The following is a 16,977-nucleotide window of genomic DNA, read 5'->3' as shown; positions in this document are numbered from 1 at the left end:
AAGGATCCATATATAACTTCGGATCACCGGAGAAGGCTAAGGAATTCTTGGACTCTCTTAAATAAACTGTAAGAGATTGTGGACGCTGGTCTGCCTTTCCCATTATTTTGGTTTACATCCCTTCATCTTTTCTTATCTTTCCCCCTATGTGTGTATGTATATACATATGTTGGGGCGTTTGGTTAATGTTGATGGGGAGAGGTGGTTACCTTATTCTATTTTATTTCTGTTTTTAGGAGCGGGGTTGTTTTTCTTTCCCCTGTTATTTTGTGGTATTATATTTAAGTATTACATGTTGAGATTGTAATCTTATAGTTATATATGGTATTAATATTCCCAAATATATTTAGATGTGGGTGTGGGTGGGGGTGGGGTGTTCACTGTTAACTCTAGCTTTATATTATATTTGAATTCTCCTCATTTTATTGAGGAACACCTGGGTCAAGGGTGGGGCACTGGTTGGAAGAGGGTAAGATGGACTGTGGGAGAGGAAGTGACGCTCCCTGGGAACAAGGGAGAAAATCTCCAATTCGGAATGTGTTATATCTTTTATACTTAGAAAGAGTTTTTTGTTATATTGTTTTGAGTGTATCAGAGAGTCTTTACTTTTGTAAATCTTGTATGCTCCATGCTCGGGATGTTCTCTTTCCCCTCCCGAGGGGTCTCGGATCTGTCCAGATGATTATGGCTGAACAGTCGGTTAAGTGGTGCACCTGGAATGTCAGGGGGAGTAATTCGCCAGTTAAAAGGAAGAAAATATTATCAAATCTTAAGAAGGAGAGAGTTGATATAGCTCTCCTACAGGAGACACACCTGTCGGATAAAGAACACTTAAAATTACGACAGGGTGGATTTGATCAGGCCTTTTTTTCCTCTTTTAATTCAAAAAGCAGGGGAGTCGTTATCCTTGTCCGGAAGAACTTCCCTTTGAAAATTCTAAATCAGATAAAAGACGAATCTGGATGATATATTTTGATTAAAGCCCTCATAAATGGAGAGGAATATGGGATCTTAAATGTGTACTGCCCCCCGGCACACCCCTTTAAATTCATAACGGAAGCTTTTTCAAAACTGATGGCCTTTGGTGCCCGTCATACAATTATAGGGGGAGACTTTAATTGTATTATGGATCCGGAAATAGACAGGATTCCCAAGAGTGCCGCTGGAGTATCTCCCAGATCTAGACAACTGGCGGACCTGAATAAAGAATTAGGATTGGTAGATGTATGGAGATGTCTCCATCCACAGGGTAGAGATTTTTCTTTCTACTCTAATCCACATAAATGTCACACAAGAATTGATATGTTTTTTGCCCCATCGATTTTTCTAAATTCTATAGCAACCTGTAAAATAGGTACTATAGCAATCTCTGACCATGCCGCTGTATACATGGAAACTAAGGTAAAGAACAATGGGACATCCACTCGGCATTGGCGTATGGACCCCTTCCTGATAAAAGATAGCAAATTTTTAAAGTACTTCTCCCAAGAACTTAAAACTTTTTTAGAAATTAATACTGGTACGGCTAGCAATCCGTCAATGATGTGGGAGACCATCAAAGCTTATGCACGAGGTTTGATCATCTCCTAGTCAGCGACCCAGAGGAAAATGAAGGGAGAGCAACAGCGTCTGCTCGAAGCTCGCCGAAAAGCAGCCGAAACAGCATACGCTGATAGACCTTCTATCACAAAATTGCAGAGGATTACAGCTCTTAGGACAGCTTTAAACACCGCGCTTACTCAAACGGCTAAAAGGGAAATATTATTTGCGAAACAAAGATTATATGAATATGGCGACAAACCGGGTAGATACTTAGCATTTCTTGCAAAGAAAAAGAAAGCCCCTCAAACTATTCCGACCATCAAGGAAAGTACAGGTACCCTGACTCATGATCATAAAAAGATCAATGCGACCTTTAAAGAATTTTATTCTGAACTATATAGCTCGCAGGATTGTGAAGATAGGATTAGGAGGATGCAGTCATTTTTTAAAAATTTGACCTTCCCGGGCCTGACTCCGGAACAGGTGTCGGCCCTAAATACCCCTTTAACAGTCCAAGAAATACTTGAGGCAATTAGGCAACTTCAGAGCGGAAAAGCACCGGGCCCGGATGGTTTTCAAGCTGAATTCTATAAAGAATTTACAGGAATATTGGTTGACCCACTTATGGATATGTATAATTTTGCGCATAGTCAGGTCTGTCTCCCGCCCACGCTGAAAGAAGCAAATATTTCTCTTATCCTCAAAAAAGGAAAAGACCCAGAAGATTGTGCATCTTACAGACCAATATCCTTACTAAATGTAGACTTTAAAATTCTCTCAAAAATGTTAGCACTAAGACTAGAAAGGGTACTGCCATATATTATAAAGGAGGACCAGACGGGATTTATTAAGGGCCGCAGATCATCCAATAATATCAGAAGGGTCTTGAATATGATCCAAGCCTGCCATCAGGGAAAGATACCAGGAGTAGTAATTTCATTGGATGCGGAAAAGGCATTCGATAGGGTTGAATGGTCATATTTATTTTACACATTGGAAAGGTTTGGCGTTGGACAGGTGTTTACCAAATGGGTTTCAACATTGTATAATGACCCCAAAGCAGCTGTTATTACTAATGGGTTAAGATCGGATGGCTTCAGTGTGGGTAGGGGCTGCCGTCAAGGATGTCCTCTCTCACCATTGTTGTTTACACTGATAATCGAACCATTAGCAGAAGCCATTCGGACTGATTCTAATATAACGGCCCCGAGGATTGGTACAGGTAAACACAAAATTACCCTCTATGCAGATGACGTTCTCTTATTCCTCAGTAATCCTTTAATGTCAGTGCCTCGTCTAATTCAAGTTATTAATACATTTAGTGCATTCTCAGGCTATAAAATTAATTTTTCAAAATCGGAAGCCATGCCAATGGGTGGTCTGGCTATGATACCCCACTTAATGGACGGATCCCCTTTTCCCTTCCGTTGGTCCCTGGAGGGCTTCTTATATTTAGGTATTTTTATCACGCCAGTATTTGATCAGCTGTATAGGGCTAATTTTGTACAATTAATGGAAAGGATAAGGCAGGACCTCCAGCGATGGAGAGACCTTCCGATTTCCTGGCTAGGGAGAATAGCATTAATTAAAATGAATGTTCTGCCCCGTCTCTTATATCCTATGAGAATGCTCCCGCTGATGCTGCCAAGGCTAGCCCTACGTAAATTATATGGCTGGTTGGGCTCCTTTATTTGGAACCATAGACGGCCCCTTATTAAGCTGAAGAAGCTACAGCTTCCACAGGCAAGGAGAGGACTGGACTTCCCAGACTTTAGGAAATATCAGTTAAGCTCCCTACTAAGTTACATAGCTGATTGGGTTTCATCTGATCCACAATCAATTTGGCTGGATATCGAAGCCTCCCAAGTAAAATACCCACTTATTAACCTTTTATTTTCAGATAAGAGGAAAATCATTACAGACCACTGTAAAAATCCCATAATATTAAACACAATTAAGGCCTGGAATATAATGCGGCAAAATGAGGGTAACTCACATAAAACATCCCCTCATGCACCAATAGTAGGCGCATGGGGATTCCAACCAGGGATTACAGATGCCACCTTTAAACTCTGGAGATCCAGGGGCATCTCATGCTTAGGGGACCTATTTAAAGATGGGATCCTGATGTCCTTTGAGCAGCTGCGTCTGAAATTCGGAATACCTAATGGGGATCTCTTTCGATACTTCCAAGTTCGTGATTATATACAGAGGAAGACTACATTAATAGATAGTCTTTATAAATCAGACAGAGAACGTAATGTCTTACGACCAGCGGGGGCATCCTCCGTTAGTACTATATACCATTTGCTACATGATGGAGTCTCAGGAGACATGGATGACCTGCTTAAAACATGGGAGCAGGACTTGGGGCTAGAAATCTCTGAGGATATGTGGAATGACATTTGGGAAAATGCTAGAAGAATTGCTATCTGTAACAGAACTCAGGCTATCCAACTAAAGATACTTCATAGGGCCCATATAGCTCCGGCTCGACTGGCAAAGTTTAAGGCAGGAGCATCTCCAATGTGTCCCAAATGCAAAATAGAGGTGGGTACTCTTGTACATTGTCTGTGGACTTGTCAGAAAATCCGCAGATACTGGACTAAAGTGGCAAATACCCTGACAGAAATTTTAGGAACGGAAATTAGGGTGGACCCTGTATCTCTCCTTTTGGGCTTTTCGAACCTCTCATCTCTGGATATGCATGGGAAGAGACTATTTTCTATTCTCTTTTTCTGTGCAAGGAAAAATATTTTGGTGAACTGGGTGGCTGAGGGCCCCCCTGGACTTTCAAATTGGCACAGATTAATTATGGAATATATCCCCCTTGACTTCCTCACAAATATGGTGCACCGAAAGACTGAATTATTTTATAAAATATGGCAGCCCTTTTTGAATTATATAAATGCAGATATTTCGGCTATCCTAACAAGGGCTTTTATTTACTGAAGATTTCAGACCGGGCTGCTCCGGGGCCCCTTGGGAGAGGAATCCTGCGCGAATACGGGTTTTATTATATTTGATGTTTATACATTCCGAGCATGTAAGAGACTTAGGTATACACTCTGGTTAGTTATAGGTTAGATTAGTAGAAAGTTGAGTTTTTTTTTTCTTTCTTTTTTTGTTTCTTTTTTTTTCTCTTTTTGTTTTCTTTCTTTCTCTTTTCTTTGTTAAATTATGACTATTGTATATATGATTTAATTGTACATCAATGTTTGTATTTGAGAGTTTTGTTTATTTTTGTAAATTTGCAAAAATGTTAAATTTCAATAAAAATATCTACAAAAAAAAATAAAAATCTATTCAGTATTTTATCATTTACATAATTTATTCTGTAATCCAAGATAGTATCGGCACATAGGGACATTATATGCCTTTCACTGTACCTAGGTAGGAGTGACAATATTAAAGCAATCTATTCTCTCTCGGTGTACCAACTTTCATAATATCATATCTGGCTTCATTCTCATTCTCCCTGAAAATTTCACTGTCACCGCCTTGACTAGTAAATTTTCTAAAAACGTCTCACTCTAACTGATATAAAGGGTGTCTGACTACCTTAAACCGAGATGCAGCTTTCCTATTTTAATAATAACTCATCTCAGAATTTCTCTGCTGAACAGCATTACTGTTCAGATACTTATCAATTTACAAGTAATAGAGGGGATCAGTACAGTGAAGAGTGAGTTTGAGCTCAATTCAAAGAAAGTTGATGTATTTGAACATTTCAAATTTTGGTTATGACAATGCAATGATGAATGGGGGAACAGAATATATTTCTTTTGTAAATGAATATCAATTGAATTCCAAAGATGATTTGTTTACAGGTTCGGCCTTACATGATGTGTTTTACAAGCCTAGTCAATGTTCGCATTAATATTTCATATTTGTGTATGGCAATTTATTTTGTGTGACAGTGAATAAATGGTCCTCTGAACAAGACCTGTGTTATACGTTCTAGCCTCTGTGCAGCTTAGCATGAAAGTCATCTTTTCTCAATAATATGGTGACTCCCATGTTCCCAAACATACACAAATACTGTTCTCTATAATCACTGTGATACAGTTTACAGTCTTTCAGTAGAAAATCGATGAACAACACAGATTCGCATGCAGCAAGAGCGTGTATTAAGTCACTGTATAGATATTCTAAACAGTAGCCACCTGAGTTGCTTACCTCTGTTCTGTGAAACCGGTCACTTTTCTGAATGAGCTCTGTAACAGCAGGAACAATCTGCCAATAAGCAGCAAGTAATGAGTAAGCTAAAAACTTAAAACAGTTCATGCATTTCCAGCTAAGTATCTTTAAATCTGATCATTCGATTCTCTTTATGGTGCTTAACATCAAAGAGAAATTTCAAATGTGGCTCACCAAAACATAACTCAGGGACATGAGGAAGGGTCACCGGACCCAAAAAATTAACTTTGATTTCTCTTCACAGACGTTGCCAGACTTGTTGAGTTTTTCCAGCAATTTCTGTTTTTGTCTCAGGTACATGCATTGGTTTTGGGCTATGTATTCTTATAATGGAGTAAAAAATGAGGTCTGCAGATGCTGGAGATCACAGCTGAAAATGTGTTGCTGGTCAAAGCACAGCAGGCCAGGCAGCATCTCAGGAATAGGGAATTCGACGTTTCGAGCATAAGCCCTTCCTGATGAAGGGCTTATGCTCGAAACGTCGAATTCCCTATTCCTGAGATGCTGCCTGGCCTGCTGTGCTTTGACCAGCAACACATTTTCAGCAATTCTTATAATGGACTCTGGTTTATTTGGCTATTAATGATTTAGTAGTTCAAATGCTGCCATTTTGCACATTCCCAGTGACTACAACGCAAGAATCAAGGAAGCTTTGGTTCACTATCTGGAGACAGGTGCAACTCTGCTCCGAACACAGTATCATTATTTTTCAGCATTTTCAATTATGGACTGAAATGGGAAATTAACCCTTTGAAAAACCAAGGATTATTGAAGGATCGATTTTTTTTTAAAGCAGGTAACCCTGACACTCTGTGTAAGTACTGTTTACACAGCTGCTTGTTCAATAGTAGTGGAAGCCCAATTTGCAGAATAACTAGAGCTCGGGATCTGTACATGAATGGAACTTTGGTTGGTGACAAGAAGCTGACTGGTTGGTGTGCTAGTGACCAGTTTTCAATGACAAACACTTTCTGCCTGCCAAATGCATTGTGATTGGCTCCCAGGTAACAGCACAGCTTGGAGGCATGAATGTTTTAGTCTAGAGTGGTGCTGGAAAAGCACAGCAGGTCAGGCAGCATCTGAGGAGCAGGAAAATCGATGTTTCGGGCAAAAGCCCTTCATCAAGAATCCTGGGCGGCACGGTGGCTCAGTAGTCAGCACTGCTGCCTCACAGCACTAAGGTCCCAGGTTCAATTCCAACCTTGGGTGACTGTCTGTGTGGAGTTTGCACCTTCTTCCCTTGTCTGCGTAGGTTTCCTCCCACAGTCTAAAGATGTGCAGGTCACGTGAATTGGCTATGCTAAATTGCACCATAGTGTTAGGTGCATTAGTCAGAGGGAAATGGGTCTGGGCGGGTTACTCTTTGGAGGGTCGGTGTGGACTTATTGGGCCGAAGGGCCTGTTTCCACACTGTAGGGAATCTAATCTAATCTAGACTTTAATTTCCAGCATCTGAAGTCCTCACTTTTGCTGGCATGAATGTTTTGGCAGACCTTTAGAGGAGGAGTTGTTTTTGCCTTAAGTTAAGAAGCATCTCAAGGCTGAAGATGGATACCAAAGTAAAACCAAGGGTTACAGATGCTGAAAATCTGAAACACAAACTGCTGGATAAACTCAGCAGGTCAGGCAGCATCTGTGGAGAGAAAGCAGAGTCAATGATTCAGATCCAGTAACATTTCATCAGAATCCTGATGAGTTCTTACGAAGGGTCATGGAACCTAAAACAATGACTGCTTTATCTGCGCAGATGCAGTCAGACCTGCTGAGTTTCTCCAACAATTTATTTCTGCTGCTCGAACATGGCAGTTTTTCTCCTCTCTCCCACAGCAGTTACTCTAAGCTGTGCCTCTTAACCAGCAAGTCAGGGAATTGCTGTAGGAATCAGTCACCCTGTACCTTCTACAGGTATATGGGGAGTGGAGACTGAGGACGAGTTGTAAGGACCATCTTATCAGCTTTCCCATCAAGAAATATTACCAGCAGAGACTCAGTGATAAATAAAATGTCATACAGATATCTCGTGAAATATTCATGGACAGAGTTCCACAGGAGAACAGTGCAAATAGTTCTTAAATTTCATTTTATTTGCCTGACCTTCTCAAAAGCCAGGAAGCTTTGCTAAAACAAAGTTAGGTTTCTTTAACGAACAAACCAATTCAACTGAAGGAAATCATGCACCTTGTTAGGACGGAGCTACCGTCCCCGGTGTTCGTTTGAAGGAGAGAGACACTGGATCTGATTCAAAATATAAGCTTTTACTGAGAGAGAGACGTACGTAATACAGTGAGATATTTACTGCTCACTGAAGAAAGCGCCTTCAGAAATCTTTCCAAAAACCCCTGCTTGATATATTGTTTGCTAAGCTAACGCTACGTAATCACTCACACACGTGATCTCTCACAGACAAAGGCTTCCTGTGAACAGGCCTCGGCCTTGGCAGGTATCCACGAGATGGTCTGTCTCGTAAACAAGGTCTCCGAGGTCTCCGCCATTGTATTGGTCTGACCTTGGTAGTCCAGCTGCACAGGCAGTTTCGGTAAACAGTCCAAACAGCAGTTCCGCAGCGCCCCCCGATTTCCCAAGCAGCAACTACAGGTCTACCCTCCCTCGGCGTATAGATATACATCCCAACAACCTGATCCACTGCGAAAGTTAAGGTTAATTCGGGATCTGTATGTGAAAGGGGATGTACAGCTCAGGGTTGCAAACACAGACCATTCACAAACATTTAGCCATAACAGCAAAGATTTTCAACTTTATTGGCTCCTACCATATTTACAATGGGGTAGAATGTCCGACGGCCTGTTTCTCTTAGTCCTGATAATGGCCAACATGGTGGAGATGAGCAGGATTCTTCACTGTCTCAAAAGGTTAATCAGAAGGGCAGGGAGTGAGGAAAACCTGTGTCTGCTATTGCTGCAGAGGTCAGAGTTCAAGGAGAGATCCATTGCTGAATGAATGCCCATCATTCAATGATTATTGTCACTTTGAATCACAGAATTGTTATGGTGCAGAGGACACCATTCAGCCAATTGTGTCTGCACTGGCTCTTCAAATGAGTATTGTTAGCTAGTGCCAAACTTCTGATTTCTCCCCATATCCTTGCACACTATTTTTGGACAAATAATCATTTGACACCCTCTTGAATGCCTTAATTGAATCAGCCTCAGCACATTTTCAGGCGGTACAGTCCATATCCTAATGACTTGCTGCGAGAGAAAAGAGAACTTGTCCCTCAGCTCTTTTGCACATCACTCTGAATGCATCCACGTTGGAGTGGATATCCATAATGGCTGCCACTAACTTGAGAAGAGATGTGACTGATCGTGAGGGAGCTCACAGAATGGCCCACTGGCAGGTTCTCCATCACTCTTTCAAACAAGTTAAATTCCACGTTAAGAACTTACTTTCTTCACGTTTACATCTCTGTCTCGTAGGCAATCCGTGAAGAGAATGTTTTGGATTCTTTGCTGTTCCAACTGTCTCAGGATTCTCTAAATAATAAACACAGAATGATTGCCATGAGGCAAGACCTTTAACTTGACTTAAGGAAGGTTCTTAAAATTATTTGTTCCATGACTAATGTGTGGCCATATTTACATCCGGCTTTAGTCAAGTGCTAAGTTTTATTCTCAATGCAATGCTTTTCAAAGCTAAGATCTTCCAAAAATATTGTTTGCATCTGTTGTTGTGTTACTTAGATTAGATTAGATTACTTACAGTGTGGAAACAGGCCCTTCAGCCCAACAAGTCCACACTGACCCGCTGAAGTGCAACCCACCCAGACCCATTCTCCTAACACTTGTTCTACAGACTTGAAAAATTTTTCCAACAAATGTGACCACATTTTGACACTAGACTTTTGGAGGATGTGACAGGTGCTATATAAATGCAAGGCACACTGTCTATATTTACATTCATTCAGAAAGAAGGATTGCCCTCCTCTAAGTCACATTTGATTCTGGAACTGAGAAGAAAATGGCTTCATAATTCCCGTATAACATGAGGACAGCAAATATTTGTATAACTCATCATCCAAAACATTCATAACACTGTTAGTCTCCAGTTCAATTTGTTCATGAGATCCTATACTATAAAATGATGACAAAGCTAACTCTATTTTCAAAACGTGTGATTTTACACATTCTTTTAACGATAGGATCTTGTGTTTAGTAAATAACTGCAGATTATGGGCCCATGTGATTAGATAAACATTACTTAAATATTATTGACTGCCTTGCAGCCTATTCCAATTGCTTAATTAAAACAAAAATTCATTCATGCGTGACGGCATTTATTATGAACATTTATTGCCCATCCCCGAGAGCCAACTACATTGCTATTGATCTGGAGTCACCTGTAGGCCAGACCAGGCAAGGATGGCAGTTTCCTTCCTTAAAGGGCATGAGTGAACCAGATGAGTTTTTTCTGACAATTGACAATGGATTCAGTGTCATCATTAAACCCATAACTCCAGATTGTTAAAAAAAATGTTAATTCAAATTCCACCATCTGGCATTGCGTGATTTGAACTCGGACCCCCAGAACACTACTACAAGGCTACCACTAATTAGTTGGAGTAAATACGGCAAGGTGACAGAGTCAGGGCACTGCAACAAAGAGCAATACTGTTTTGGTTGACACGTATATGTGGCAAATTTTCAACCATTGTAGGTCAACACCAAACTATCAGAGTCAAGAGTAGAGTGGTGCTGGAAACGCGCAGCAGGTCAGGCAGCATCTGACCAGCAGGAAAATCAACGTTTCACCAAACTATCAGAGCCACTCCACTGAGATACTGAGTGAAAATCACAGGACTATCACCATAAATTTCTGATATTTTACCCCAAATAGACATATAAGTCGCCCTCTTAGAAACAGGGAAATAGCATGTAATTACAGCTCAGCTTATTAAAATACAGACCTGTTTACTTGTCAAATCAGCCAAATCCATTTTGTTTAGTACTAGTAGATGGGGTCTGACACCCAGGGCCTCCTGAAACATAGGGTTACGTCCAGACAAAGGAATGTAATGTTGATGGTTAAGGAATTTTGCACGTAGAAAGGCAATTTAAAGCCACAGATGAACTGAAATGATTAAAATCACAACAATGCTGATCTATTCTTCTACAGACACCAACTGATTCAACATCATGATCATCAGCTGGTTATGGTGCTCCTCTTTGCTTGGATTGGTCAATGGTGTGGCAAAGATATTGGAATATCCCAGTCACTGGTTTCTAATAGGCAGTGGGAAATGTTCCAAACGAGTTTATCACATAGACCAGGAAAGGTTTCAGTTTGGCTTTGCCTCGTCAGATAAACTCATGCGAGACCTCAAAGCATTTCTTCACCCAGTATTAATTGACACTAAATACATGACGACCTTGCAGGAGACATCTCAGCCTTTAATTGCTCTCGTTCCAACCTTCTGGCAGAATCTCTGTCACGACTCCAGAGCTCACTATTACGTCACAGCATACCTCAGAGGCTACCTGCACATTCCTTAAAACCTGTCTCTATAGGAAGGCCGAAGGATCAAACCATGCCTTATGTTGAGTAAACAAATCTCAGCCATGTTTTATGATAGGGCTATGTCAGTGCTAAATAATCTGCTAACATCCTTTCTTAGTTAGGGAGACTAAAACTGCACACAATTCTCTTGTTGTGAATTTACCAAGTTTTGATAATGTTAGCAGATTATTTAGCACTGACATGGTTTGATCCTTCGGCCTTCCTATAGAGACAGGTTTTAAGGAATATGCAGGTAGCCTCTGAGGTATGCTGTGACGTAATAGTAACCTCTGGAGTCGTGACAGAGATTCTGCCACAAGGTTGGAACGAGAGCAATTAAAAGCTGAGATGTCTCCTGTAAGGGCATCATGTATTTAGTGTCAATTAATACAGTGTGAAGAAATGCTTTGAGGTCTCGCATGAGTTTATCTGAAGAGGCAAAGCCAAACTGAAACCTTTCCTGGTCTATGTGATAAACTCATTTGGAACATTTCCCACTGCCTGTTAGAAACCAGTGACTGGGATATTCCAGTATCTTTGCCACACCATTGACCAATATAAGCAAAAAGGAGCACCATAACCAGCTGACGATCCTCCAATTGAGCATAGGTAATAGGCTGTAATAAGGAAGTGCTGCACTTTGGATTAAGTCTGAACAACTGCATAAGAAAGGGAAAGAAGACTTTCTTCTCAATAACACACTGTCAGGAGTAAGAGATTAGAATCAGAGTCAGACCGCACGGAAACAGACCCTTCGGTCCAACCAGTCCATGCCGACCAGATATCCCAACCCAATCTAGTCCCACCTGCCTGCCCTTGGCCCTTATCCCTCCAAACATTTCTTATTCATGAACTTATCTATTGACTATTGTGGGATTGATGCAACTACTGAAATAGGGAGGGACAATGCCATTGAAGGATTTGAAAATGAGGATGACAATTTTAAACTTGAGGTACTGCTGTAGTGGGAGTGTATATCAATGAGTATGTGGGTCTTAACTGAACAGGACTTGGTGTGATTGAGGAGATAGCAGGGTAGCAGAGTTTTGACAAAGGGCGGACATTAGGTAATTCATTAAGCTGGCTCTGGAATAATCAAATTTAAAAATAACAAATGCAAGGATGAGAGATTTAGCAGAAAACAAACAAAGGTAGAGGTGGAAGCAGTCAATATTACTGAGGTGGAAACAGGCAGTCTCAGTGATGATTGAATGTGGTAGGAAACACATTGGGATCAAATATGATACCAAGATTTCACACTTTCAGATCTTGTCTTAGACAATCGTCAGGAAGAATGAGCTGGTGCCAATGGAACAAAGTTTGTCGCAGGGTCTGAAGACAATGGCTTTGGTCTTCCCCATATTTCGATAGAAGAGCTTTTCCAACCAGCCAGTACTCCATGTTGAGCAAGCAGCAGGCCAACTTTGAGATGGAGTTCAGAGTAGTAGTATCAAGGTAGAGCTGGTGTTGACATGGTGCATGTGGAATATGATGCTATTTTTGGGTGGTGTCACCTTGAGGCAGCATGTACATAAGAAACAGGAGGGCGTCAAGTATAGAGTCTTGGAGAGGGATCTGCAGGAAGATAATCTGTTGGGGGTGATTTTCTAGCTACAACTAACCAGGCAAAAAGTGAAACAAGCAAAAGCAACTCCACCGAGCTGATGCTGAAGGATCCTGTGGATAATCTTGTCAAAGGCTGCAAATAGGATCAGAGGAGATCGTTTACCCCTCTCTCAGTCACATAGGATGGCGTTTAAGACTTTGATAAGTGCCATTCCAGTATTCTGAAAGTGCAAAAACCTGATTGGAGAGATTCAAACATGGAGCTGCGGGAAAGACAGACATAGATTTTGGAAATGATTTGGAGGTGCCGGTGTCATACTGGGGTGTACAAAGTTAAAAATCATACAACACCATGTTATAGTCCAATAGGTTTAATTCGAAACAAACTAGCTTTCGGAGCGTCGCTCCTTCATCAGGTGATCGACTTTGGACACTGGTTTGTTCAAGGACTTCGAAAAGAAGATTTTTTTTATTCCATTCACAAGATGTGGATTCAAAGACAACATAGGCTGGGCCAGAATTTATTGCCCATCCCTAATTACCCAGAGGGCAGTTAAGAGACAAACATATTTCTGTGGGTGTGGAGTCACATGTAGGCCAGACCCAGCAAGGGTGGCTGTTTCCCTCTCTAAAGGGCATTAATGAATAAGATGGAACTTTGTACAGAGGAATTTTGTGTGTTTTTCCATTTGGCAGATTTGAGGGAGAGTGAGAACATCACCTGAAGAGAGAGAACTCTTCACAATATGAACACCAACTTGTACTTAAGATTAGTTGTCAACAGGAGACATATTTGCCTCGATACATTATCTATTTCTTTCTCCACAGATGAGTTTCTTGAGCACTTTTTTTTTATTGCTTACATTAAATGTTGCTCTAATCTCAGCTAGCAATGGGGGCCAGGGAAGGATGATGGGTAGTTAGTGGTTTAGTGGGAATAAGGATGAGGGAGTGGGTCTCATGGTCAAGATGAGCTCAGAGAGCTCATGAGGGGAGACACAAATGGAAAATGAGAGTCTGATATATAAAAAAGAACGGAATCTTGAAGAACATTAGATCTAGTGTGCTGGGTGGAGAAAGAAAAGTAACAGAGGCAGTTGAAGGAAAGACTCATAGCGACAAATAAGTTTATGGTCTCCTTGTACTTGTTGTGGGGTGGGTGAGTGGGGGAAGACAGGAGAGACAGTTTTAAAATGACAATTTGCAACAGAAAATAATTTAGTGGCTAAAATTGATTTCAAGATGACTGCACACCAGGACTGAAGGAAACCCCACTAAATTTTCCCCAACATTCTAATTCTACCACAGAGCTGTTATATGTTAAACAAATTAGGCCTGACAGAGTTTGAACATGAAGTACATTATTAATAATGAATGCCTTCTCTGTACAGGGTATATTAAAATATCATATTGATGCACTGCCATTTTTAATTGCAAATGCCTAACTTTTCCAAATGTTTGAATACATACTGAGATTTGGGTGTAAACTGCAGGAAACAAAAACTCAAAGGATATCCTGGCATCATGAACTTCAATAATGCAATCCACTTTTTTCAGACTGGCTTGCATCTTTTTGAGTCCTGGAGTGAAACACAACAGAATCAGGCTTGAGGTTATGGATTGCAGTTCTGAAACATAAGAATTTACCTGGATGCCCATTATTGGCAAAACTAATTTAAATGCATTACCACAACACAGTAACGTGGTCAAGATAAAACTTCTGCTAGCACATGAGCTGCATCTGAGCAGGGTTTTCGTGTTTTCTTTAAATTGGAACTTTAGCAGATAAGCTGTGGAAACCCAAAATAGGGAAAGAACAATACAAGAGTGGGTCACCTTAGCTGTTTTTGACCACCTCCTGCACAGGAGTTGGTCAGAGTAACATTACTCAAAGTAAATAAGACAATCCTTTAAGCCAAGACAAATTACAACATACACATTCAAGAAAAAAACAGTTAATAGATTTTATGGTTTCAACTTTAAATGCTTTATGCGATCAATAAACTGTTGCAATGAGCAATTCAAGCATATCGTCTTGGAAATCTGAAGTTTAATCTAGTCTTGGCTGATGAAAGAAAACCTCTTTTAATCCAGTCAAGTGCGATCTGCAATGAATTGGGAGCCTTGACTCAGACATAGCAGGTCAAGTACAGGGAAACCTTGATTGTCTGAATGACACGGACGGGGAATATTTTGTTCGGATATTCAAATGTTCGGATTATTGAACGCCAGATAACTGTTTAGCCAAGCATTGGGACCTTGTGATCTTGCTGGATAATCCAAAATTCTGATTAGGGAGGTAGATTCAGGATTTTGACCCTTCGTGGTGATATAGGGTCACCTTTAAGTAATATAGTTCCACATCAGGATGGTGGACAGCTTAGAAAGAAACTTGCGTGTGGCGGTAATGCCTCTGAATGTCAAGGAGCAATGTTTAGGTTCTCTCTTGTTGGAGGTGGTAATGGCCTGCACTTGTGTGTTGAGTTATACTGTTAAAAATCACACAACACCAGGTAACTTTGTCCACCCCAGTCCAACACCAGCTCATTCACATCCTTCACATCCCGACTTACACTGAATTGTTTCAGACTGAGAGTGTTGTCTTTTTAAAAGTAGATTATTCCCAGGGTAGCACACATCGCTGCAGCAGGTGGGACTTGAACCTGGGCCTTCTGGTCCAGAGGGAGAGGCACGACCACTACATCACAGGCAGGCACTTTAAGGCAGCCTGAGCCTGACCCTCACCCAGTCCCTGTCTGTGACCCCGACCCCAAGCCAGGTTAGTTTCTGACTTTGCCCCCATCCCTGACCATGACCCTTGACCCCAGGCCAGGTTAGTTTCTGACCCTCACCCAAGCCCGAGACCTATCCCTATCCACGACCCCTGACCCCAGTCCAGGTTAGTTTCTGACCCCTGACCCCATCCCTGTACCTGACCATGACCCCTGACCTCAGCCAGGTTAGTTTCTGACCCCTGACCCCATCCCTGTACCTGACCATGACCCCTGACCTCAGCCAGGTTAGTTTCTGACCCCTGACCCCATCCCTGTACCTGACCATGACCCCTGACCTCAGCCAGGTTAGTTTCTGACCCCTGACCCCATCCCTGTACCTGACCATGACCCCTGACCTCAGCCAGGTTAGTTTCTGACCCCTGACCCCATCCCTGTACCTGATCATGACCCCTGACCTCAGCCAGGTTAGTTTCTGACCCCTGACCCCATCCCTGTACCTGACCATGACCCCTGACCTCAGCCAGGTTAGTTTCTGACCCCTGACCCTCACCTTTCGCCATGTGTCCGGGGAACCATTTCGCCACCTCCCGGTTCCCAAACTCGAAGCTGGTCCGGAGCCGGAGACCGGCCAACGCCGCCCCGCCCCGCATGGGGAGGGGGAGGGGGAGGGGGGTCTCCGGAGGGACCGGGCCTCACTGCGGGCCTGGGGCCTCACTGCGGGCCTGGGGCCGGGGCCTCACTGCGGGCCTGGGCCGGGACCCAGACTCTCTCCCCGGGGAGGCCGCCGCTTCAATCCCGCAACAAACAGCGAGAGGCCGAAGCTTCTCCTCCGCCTGAAGCCGCACGGAACCCGGGGAGCGTCTCCCAATCACCCCGGGACCCGGGGAGCGTCTCTCAATCACCCCGGGACCCGGGGAGCGTCTCCCAATCACCCCGGGACCCGGGGAGCGTCTCTCAATCACCCCGGGACCCGGGGAGCGTCTCTCAATCACCCGGGACCCGGGGAGCGTCTCTCAATCACCCCGGGACCCGGGGAGCGTCTCTCAATCACCCGGGACCCGGGGAACGTCTCTCAATCACCCAGGGCCCGGGGAGCGTCTCTCAATCACCCCGGGACCGTGGGAGCGTCTCTCAATCACCCGGGACCGTGGGAGCGTCTCTCAATCACCCCGGGACCGTGGGAGCGTCTCTCAATCACCCGGGACCGTGGGAGCGTCTCTCAATCACCCCGGGACCGTGGGAGCGTCTCTCAATCACCCGGGACCCGGGGAACGTCTCTCAATCACCCGGGACCCGGGGAACGTCTCTCAATCACCCCGGACCCGGGGAGCGTCTCTCAATCACCCGGGACCCGGGGAGCGTCTCTCAATCACCCCGGGACCCGGGGAGCGTCTCTCAATCACCCGGGACCCGGGGAGCG

General features: G+C 43.0%; 1 protein-coding gene across 1 annotated transcript in view; it reads right to left on the bottom strand.

The window, feature by feature from the left end:
• Positions 1–16,525, bottom strand: part of mtg1 (mitochondrial ribosome-associated GTPase 1) — a 38,998-nt gene extending 22,473 nt beyond the window's left edge. The window contains exons 1-5 of the mRNA XM_060854071.1: positions 16,108–16,525; positions 14,338–14,402; positions 10,667–10,771; positions 9,150–9,236; positions 5,722–5,778 (exon numbers count right to left, since the gene is read on the bottom strand). Of these exons, the coding sequence (XP_060710054.1) occupies positions 5,722–5,778; positions 9,150–9,236; positions 10,667–10,771; positions 14,338–14,402; positions 16,108–16,207 (414 nt within the window). The 5' untranslated portion in view covers positions 16,208–16,525. The remainder of the gene's footprint in view (positions 1–5,721; positions 5,779–9,149; positions 9,237–10,666; positions 10,772–14,337; positions 14,403–16,107) is intronic.
• Between the last annotated feature and the right edge of the window lie 452 nt (positions 16,526–16,977).

Source organism: Hemiscyllium ocellatum, chromosome 43 (assembly GCF_020745735.1).
Source record: "Hemiscyllium ocellatum isolate sHemOce1 chromosome 43, sHemOce1.pat.X.cur, whole genome shotgun sequence".
In the NCBI taxonomy this organism is placed as follows: Eukaryota; Metazoa; Chordata; class Chondrichthyes; order Orectolobiformes; family Hemiscylliidae; genus Hemiscyllium; species Hemiscyllium ocellatum.
Note: the sequence above shows the minus strand (reverse complement) of the source record. Positions and strands in the feature narration are given on the sequence as shown.